General features: G+C 46.2%; 1 protein-coding gene across 1 annotated transcript in view; it reads left to right on the top strand.

Moving 5' to 3' along the window:
• The window catches only part of Wwp2 (WW domain containing E3 ubiquitin protein ligase 2), a 134785-nt gene that overhangs the window by 51360 nt on the left and 74387 nt on the right, over window positions 1–9038 (top strand). The window contains exons 5-6 of the mRNA XM_004625815.3: window positions 3673–3810; window positions 5751–5847. Coding sequence (XP_004625872.1) covers window positions 3673–3810; window positions 5751–5847 — 235 coding nt within the window. The remainder of the gene's footprint in view (window positions 1–3672; window positions 3811–5750; window positions 5848–9038) is intronic.

Raw genomic sequence — 9038 nt, 5'->3', positions numbered from 1 at the left:
CCCCTCAGGATTTATCCTGAGATCCTGTACCTCAGATTGTAGAACCTTTGTCAATGTCACCCATGAGGATGAGTCATGGCCATTGCTTGGCTAATGTGCTCTCTGTGAAAGCCTGAGAGAATGTTTTCTCAGGAGAATGTGACTCTCCTTAAGCATACTCTACGTCATTGATCACTTTCCTCTTTGACCCCATAATCTCCTAATCAGAAAATTTGGGACACTATTGAGTTACATGTCGTTACAGTACAAGTTCTCATATGTCCTGAGTCTTAATTGACCTTGGAAGGCTAGGGCCAAGATTGGCTTTCCTTACGGCCCTCCTTTTTCTCTAATTTTGGTCTGCAAACTTAGGCTGTTAACCCTCCAGAAGACAAGCTTATTGTTATTACCATACAACCTAGGCTGTTAAGCTTAACCTCACTATCTCTCTGCATATCAAACATTTTAGGCATAACATGGAACAGGTATTTTTCATCAAGTATTGATATGTAAAACTTTAAGTCCCTACAGAATACGATGAAAAAACATTCAAAGATTAGAATTGTTTTGTTTTTTGAGACAGGGTCTTCGCTGGGGATACAGCTCAATGGCACAATGCCTGTCTGGCAAGCACAAGATCCTGAGTTCAGTTTCCAGTACGAGAGAGAGAGACAGACAGACACAGACAGACAGGCAGGCAGGCAGGCAGGCAGGCAGGCAGACAGGCAGACAGACAGACAGACAGACAGACAGACAGACAGACAGGGTTTTGTGTTACAGGCTGGCCTTGAACTTAACCTTACAACCCAAATTGGCTTCTCTAACAGTCATTCTCTTGCCTTAGCCTCCTGAGCACTGAGGTTACAGGCTTGCGCCATCATGCCTGGCTAACCTGACTTTAACAAGTAAATAAATAGCATGGAGGTACAAGTCTGTAATCCCAGGATTTTATTTATTTATTTATTATGTATTTGGTGTAGGGTCTCACTATGCAGTTCAGACTTGCAGAGATCCTCCTGTTTTCAGCCGCCCTAGCGCTGGGATTACAAGCATGTGCCTGTATTTGGTGGCCAGGTCCTAGGTGCTTAGTCCACTGAGCTGTCTCACCAGCCCAATCCCAGCACTCTTAGAGTTGAGACAGGAAGATCACAAGTTTGAACCCATATAGGGAAAAAGAAGTCCTTCTCCAGTGTTGGTGAAAGTGTAGACTGAGGCAACCACTGTGGAAATAAGTGTGGAAGTTCCTCAAAAAACTAGGATTGGAGGGCCCATTTGACCCAGCCATTTCCCTTCTGGGAAGAATTAAAAACATTGCATCACAGTGCTGTATGTGCACGCATGTTAAGAGCAGCATACTTTGTAATAGCTAGATCTTGGAAACAGTCCAAAGGCCCATCAACCAAGGAATGGATAAAAAAAGATGTGGTATGTTTATTTATGCAACAGAGTACTACTCAGCCACAAAGAAGGGTAAACTGGAGACTTTAATAGTTAAGTGGATGCAGCTTGAGACCACACTCGGAAGTGAAGTAAACAGATGCACATATGGAAACTGCATTGTTTCTCTTGTGTGAGAAGCTGCAAGAGTAAATAAGATCCAAAATGTCCAATGGATTTTATAAAACACAAAGACAGTTCAAAAAGAAAAAGAAACTAGAATGGGATCCTGGAGCAAAGAAAGAAGGGAAAAGAAGAAAAAAAAATATATGTATATATATAGTTAAGATAGTTATGCTACTAGCTGGGTGTGGCGGTGCATACTACCTGTAATCCCAGCACTGTGGAGGCTGCGGCAGGAAGATCATTGTGAGTTTGAGACCAGCCTGGGCTACACAGTGAGTTCAACGCCAGCCTGAAGTGCATAGTGAGACCATGTCTCAAAAGACCAAAAAAAAAAAAAAAAAAAAGTTATACTATTAATTTCTCTTAGTTAATTGAAATAAAGGTTTGTTCTAATGTTGTTTGGACAATTAAATTCCAATATCTTATACTCTGAATAACTAAAGATAGCAATACTCAATGTGTTAACCATTGTCTCCTTCCTTTTTTTTTTTTTTGGTGGAACCAGGGATTGAACTCAAGCCCTTGTGCTTGCCAGGGAAGCGCTTATTCCACTGAGCCATCTTCCCAGCCTCCTTACTATTATCTTGTTTTAAAATATTTTGTCTTTAAAATAAAAATAATGTAATGGATCAGAATGAAAACATCAATATAAGACTAACTGCAAACAAACACAAAACAAGTTTGAGCCCAGCTTGGGGAATGTAAGCCAGACCACATCTAAAAATAAAAATGGTGGGGGATATAGGCGAGTTCGAAGATGCTGGGTCATCCCAAGTACCACTGAAAAGCAAATAAATAAATGAGCAAACATGTATTCTCCTCTGCTATCAGTGGCCAGGACTGGGGAGAGGCTCAGCTGGCCCAGGATTACTCTCAAGGTGGCACTGATGACCATGACGTGCCGCAGTCCCCTTGAACCTGACTGGACCTGCAGCACTGCCCCTGAGTGGTGAATGTTCAAGGTGCGGTGTTGTTCTGACTGTGGCATTTTTCTGGTCTGAGCTTGCAAGGTGCAAGGTGCAGCTCAGAGACCACCGGGCCCTGACTGGAGCCTGCGCCTTGAGCTGGCTGAAGAGAATTGGAGGGGCCAGTTGGTGGGGAAACCGGGGTGGAAACGGATAACATGGTGGAGGCACAGGTAGAGCTGCCATCCCACCTCAGTCACAGAGACAAATGTCGCCTGATCTCTTTTTTACAGGACTGATGGGGCTGACTTGCTAGTAGACAGCTTTGATGGCTTTAAAATTTCCCCCTATATTTCAAATGATACATTTGTGGGATTAAAGTCTTTTTTATTTGCTTTTGTTGTTTTTTTAATACGAAACGAATTCTTACTATGTTGCCCAAGTTGGCCATGAACTGGTGATTGCCCTGCCTGAGCTTTCTGAGTAACTTGGACTCCAGGGGTGCACACCATGGCTAGCAGGATGAAAAATTTTAAGAATGTATTTTGGAGTTGAGGTTGTAGCCAGAGGTAGAGCACAAGTTTAGCATGCATAAGCCCTGGGTTTTATCCCGAACCCCAAAACAAAACAAGAAGTACCTTTTTCTTTGTTTGAGAAAGGATTTCAGTATGTAGCCCAGGCTGGCCTTGAACTCCCAGCGATCCTCCTGCCTCAGCCTCCTAGGCGCTTGGATTTCAGGCATGTGTCACCACGCCTAGGGTAAGAAGTATCTTTAACTCAACAAAGAAGGAAATGAACCTCAATTAAGAAGAGAGTAAGTCTCTGTAGTCCTCCTCTAGAGAGGCCTCCTGTTGGCATTTCCTTGAGGATCATGGCTTGTTTCTCTTTTTATTCTTTCTGTAGGTTGTGGGGATGTTGTACAACCCTGTCACCTTCTGTACACCATTAATACTCTTTTTCTTACAGTCCCGCACCTACCCTTGTGAATCAAATGTTTCAGCAAAAAGGGTAACTCTTTCCTACCAACCTGACACAGCTGCAGCGATTGCCATTAGACACATTCCTTCCCACTCTTTCTTTCCATGCCACAAGACAGCTTCAAAGATGCAGGCGGGTGTTGCCAGGGGTGGCAGAGTAGGTGAAATGGGAGCGCCTAACCTCCAGCCTCAGAACTTGGGGTGCATCTGTGATTTAGTCTATCCATGTTGTGTTTTATGCCCCACAGTGGAGAACACACAGCTGACCCTAAACCTGCAGACAGAGAACAAAGGCAGTGTTGTGTCGGGCGGAGAGCTGACGATTTTCCTGGACGGGCCCACTGTTGATGTGGGAAGCGTGCCTAATGGCAGTGCTGTGACAGACGGTGAGTGCAGCCCTGCCCCCCAGGGCTGTGTTGGGACAGGGTGGGCCGGGCAGGGGGCAGGAGGTGCTGCAGGCTTGTTGGCCTACAAGGCCTCTTGGTTTAGGGTACTGCTTAGCCCACATCCAGCCTGGAGTCTTCTGAGCCTCCCAGGTCAAAATCCTGAAGTGATTTTCAAGGTTTGCTTTCTGATCAAGGGCTAAGATAAATGTCACCTCTTTGTGTGTTTGTGTTGAAAGCAGAGAAAAACATCTTTTCATCCCTCATGGGCTTTTGAAAAGGAAACATAGCTATATTGCTAGCAAATGTGACTCTGGCCCATTTTCCCTCTTCCAAATGCAGTTATATCCCTCAGGGTGGATAAAGGGGTTTTTAGGAGGTGCCATTGGCTGGGCATGGAGCTGCATCCTCTAGAGATGCGTGCTGACAAGAGCAGGCCAAGATAGGGAAGGTGGAGCATGTCTCCCGCTCTGGCCTAAAGGTTGGTGGTTTGTTTCTTTTCTTTCTTTTTTTTTTGTATTTTAGGGAAGGGTCTACAGGGTGTTCAGGGTCTCACTACTAGATCAGACTCGTAGTGATTCACCTGTTTACAGCCTCCCAAGAGCTGGGATTACAGATGCGCACCACCACTCCCAGTCTGGTTTGTTTCTTTTGTCTGGTCTGAAATTATTTACTTTTCCATGGAGCAGGAAATTATTTCCCGAAGTTGGGTCAGGACTGAGTTGGGTTTCTCCATATTTTTTCCCATTAAATGTTTTTGTTAGACGTGTTGTAACTATGACACTTTCTAGGCCCTCAGTGAGCTTCCAGAGGATGACATTTGCATTCTAATTCAAGGACATTCCTGTAGCATCTCAGCGAGAGGGTGGGCTTTGAATGTCTACCAGAGTCCCTCTACTGCTTCGGGACCTTTTGGTGCAGGGAGAAGAACAAGTACCCTTCCCTCATTCGCCTCAGACAGACAGAACCAGACAGCTCATGTAGGCAGCAGCCTCATGGTCTGCATTCCTCAAAACCTGTAACCTCCCTGGTGGGGCAGGAGAAGTCAGACGTCAAATGAATAAACACAAATAATGACAGGACCATGCTTGTGAGAGAAGTGAGGAAGAAGTACAGAGCGGTCTGAGGTCCTTCCTCAGGGGTCTCACCTAAGCTGGGTACCAGGGAAGGATCCTGTGAGGGAATTCAGACGGGCTGAGCTGGGGGTGTGGGGAGCAGAGCGGTTGGGTCTGAGAGTAGAGGTGTCCAGACGGTGGGAGGCCAGAAGGGAGGTGGATGTGTAGCAGGTCTGCCCCGATCAGAGCACGCTGCCTGGGACCCCACAGTAAGAATGTCGAATTTTGTCCTGAGAAGCAGAAAGCTGGTGGAGGGCTTTTAATGAAAGAGTTCATGGTGCAATGAGGCCTTTTATTATTTTTATTTTTGCAATTCGGGGATGGAACCTGGGCCTTTGGCTTGAGCTACATCTATAACCCTTTTTATTTTATTTATTTTTTTAAGGCCTATGTCATGAAGTTGCTCAGGCTAGGCTTGAATTTGTGATCCTCCTGTCTCAGCTTCCCAGGTGCTAGAATAGTAGGCATGCACCCCCTATCTGCCTGTGATTCAGGTTGCCCCATGGAATCATGCTCCCAATCCCTATACCTGCTTTGCCTGTTAGCATCTGATTTCACACTTTGGAGGCCCAAGTTCCTGTGTTCTTGATAGTGCCATGGATGCTCTTGAGTGTCTTGGAGAAGAGAAGCGGTTTTCTGAGATGAAGCCCCATGTCATAGTGTGAATCCAATCTCATGTGTTCTTATTCCTTCTCTTGCCAGTGACTGCAGCTGGTGATGGCTGGGTCCCACTTCCAGTACGTGGAGTTCTGGGCCTAGTATCCAACTCTCAAACAAGGGCTGTTTTTCAACATTTTTGTCCTTTCTTCTGATTGATCCCCTTTCTAGGATCACAGCTGCCTTCGAGAGAGTCCAGCGGGTCAAGTGTAGCTTCAGAGAACCGGCACCCACCCTCCAGCACAAACTGCTTTGGTGGGAGATCCCGGTAAGACCTCTGTTATTGATGAGGAAGAGCTCAGAACATGCTCAAAGCTACTGAAAACAGGCTAAGAAGAGTTAGAAATTATTGCAAAGTTCAGAGCTCTTACAACTGACTGACTGTTGAGCGGTGCCAGAGGGAAGGATAGAACTCAGGGTTCTTCCAAGGGTCACTGGTTCCTTGGTAAAGAGTGGGGCTGGGTAGGTTGGTTGGTTGGATAAAAACACCTGTTGACGAGAGAATGTGACTGCTTTTTTGTACATAAGGGGCTGTGGTGGCTACTGTTATCCTTCTACGATACGCATCAAAGTATTATAGCATTGTTGCTTGGGTGTGGAAGGTTCCAATGGCATTTCTACATCTGGAGGTGGTTCATGGTTCCTTTTGGAGGATTGGCTAAAGCCGTCTTCAAAGGAGTCTAAGATATTTTACTTGTTAGGTAGGCATCTTACAAGTGATGTCACATTAGTTGTTGCAATTCCCACCTTACACCTGTATTAATGGCATAGCTCACGTATGAGCAAGGCAAAGCAACTGAATCCTAGGCAAGGGGATAGCTTTAAATGTTAGACCCAGAGAGATGAGAGGGGATTGCTGCTTTCTTTAAGCTTATTACAGAGTACAAAATTTCTAGACATTTTAAGGAAAGGAATCCAGTGTATATAGTTCATAACTCTTTATCATCTACCAAGGGCAGGTAACTAGAAAAATCCTGTCACACAAATCCTAGGGACCAAGGCACAATTTTCTGAACAGTGCAGTTAGATTTCATCCAGCACCCACAAACTCTTGACAGGTCCCTGCAAGGACAGCTGTCAACTTCTCTTGATTTGCTTGTCATCTCCCTACTCACTCTCTGCAGAGGTGTTACCTGATGCCTGAAGACCAGTTGTATTTTTCATGACTTCTAGATGGCTCACAAGGGGGCCTGCCCCTTAGCTCAGTTCTTTAAGTGGCTGCTTCAACAAAGCAAGTCAGGCTCAGGTTGCTGTGGTTCGATCCCCACAACCCTAGCCAGCCAAACCTGCCCTGAAGGCATTCGGAGGAAAAAAAAAAAATCCTAGATGGCTCACAAGATGGGGTCAGTTGTCAGATATGACAGGATGGGCCTGACAGTGTGACTGGCTCATCCTCTGTCAGCAAAAGCATAGTCCAGAGCTGATAGGACAGCAAGGACCAGCTAGGACAAGGAACACTTGAGAATTTTGCTTTCCTCAGAGTGAAGCCTTCTGAGCTTTGGTGTTTTGTAACTGCTATCTCAGTCTTTTAGCTGGACTTGGAAAGTCTGTGTCACACACACTGATGTCACTTAGTGTGGGGTTGGAATGGCAAAGTCTAGATTTTGACAAGTTTGGACCTAAACTCTTGACCTGTTTGGTAGGTTCTGAATTTCTCTAGTTAATCAACCTTGAAATTTCTAAGTCCTGAAAACCCTTCTTTGGTGTCCACTGTGTGGGAGATTGTTCCTCTTAAAATAGCAACCAGACCTCATAGAAAATAGCATGTACTTTGCGCACCCTGCACAGTGGATGTTCGGTGCTGTTTCACTGTGCGGGCACAGGGCTTCCCGCGTGCTTTTGATGGGCCTAGCCCTTGACAACACAGAGCTCTGTTTCACAAGTCTCAGCCACCCAGGTGCTTATCCTGTGCCCACACTGACCCATTCATCGGGACCTAAGGGAGCACCTCCTGCGTGTGTGAAGGCCACCTGTGCAGGTACTGCTGCAGCTGGTCTGCTGGAGGAGAGCATAGGGCTTTGGGATCAGAAGGCGATCAAAGCCTGGCCTTTCTCTGACTTGCTGTGTGATACTGGAGAAGTCATAAAAACCTCTTGGAGCCTCAGTTTTCTGAAGCGTAGGAAGGAGGTATTATATTACCTGCTTCCTAGCGTTGCTATAGGAATGAACTGCGTCACCTGAGGGTCTCGTGCGCTTAGAGTGACTCAGTGAAGGAGGCAGTGCTTTTTCTTCATGTCTAAACTATTGTGTGCAGCATCCTTCTGTGGAACCCCCAAAACCTGAAAAGTGAGGTATAGCAATGTAATTTTCCAGGTCTGTGCTTGGGCAGTGGTGAGTTGAACTGCCAAGACTTGGAGGCAGACCCTCCTCGCTGTGCTGGCTTCCCAGGACTGAGCATGATGGGCTTCCTACTGCCTGTTGCCTCCGAAACTACGCATTTAGCTTTCATTGTCTGAAGGGTAGATTCTTCTTGGATCTGGATACAGTTCACCATGATGGAATGAAGGAGCTTGCTGTGCTCTTGAGGGTAAGGCCTGTGATGTCAGAGTGGCCCCTCAGCCCCTTCTGTTGCTCTGTGGAGCTGGAACTGGAAGGGTTTGTGCTGAGGGGTGCGTCTGCCCAAGCCTGCACAGCACCGCTGCCGCTGCCTGCTCCAGCAAGGCCTCAGCCCTGCAGACTCGGTGGGCTCTTGGCCGTGCTCCTGAAGAGCAATCAGGTGAAACATTTCTAATTGTTTCCCCATCTGCTGTGCCTCAGGAAGCCAGCACAGGATTGCTGCACAACTCATGCCACGTACATTTGTTTGCAGACAGCCTGCCTCAGCGTGCAGTCAGAGGGTCTGGCTGACTTTAGAGCTACCGCCATATCTGCTTCTCTGGTGGAATACTGGCCTACAGTAAGAAACACAGCATGGTGGAATCTCAGAAACATAATGCTGAGCAAGAGAAGCAAGTCATGGAAAAATATATATAGTATGATGCCATTATATAAAGTTTAAAAATTTGAGTGTGATGGTGCATACTTTAGCACTCAGGAGGCTGAGGCAGGAGGATCGCCATGAGTCCAGGGCCAGCTGAACCTAAATAGTGAGTTTAAGGCCAGTGTGAACTACATAGCAAGACCCTGTCTCAAAAAGAATTAAAATGCAAAGCTAAATGATACATTTTAAAAAGTATATCCTTATAGGTGGTAGAACTGTAAATTTGTGTGGGAGAGCTGGATGCAGAGGCATGTTCCTGCAGGCCCAACTGCTTGGGAGTCTGAGGCAGGAAGATTGCTTGAGCTCAGAAATTAAGGACCAGCCAGGACAACATCATAATTCCCTGCCCCAAATAAAACAAAGCGAATTATAAAAACAGATGGGAGGGGCTGGAGAGATGGCTCAGTGGTCTAAAGCACCTACTTGAAACAAGCTTGGCAAAGCACAGGGACCGCGGTTCAATCCTCCAGCACCACATG

Source organism: Octodon degus, unplaced genomic scaffold (assembly GCF_000260255.1).
Source record: "Octodon degus isolate 3935 unplaced genomic scaffold, OctDeg1.0 scaffold00011, whole genome shotgun sequence".
Classification (NCBI taxonomy): Eukaryota; Metazoa; Chordata; class Mammalia; order Rodentia; family Octodontidae; genus Octodon; species Octodon degus.
This window is presented reverse-complemented; position numbering and strand designations above follow the sequence as displayed.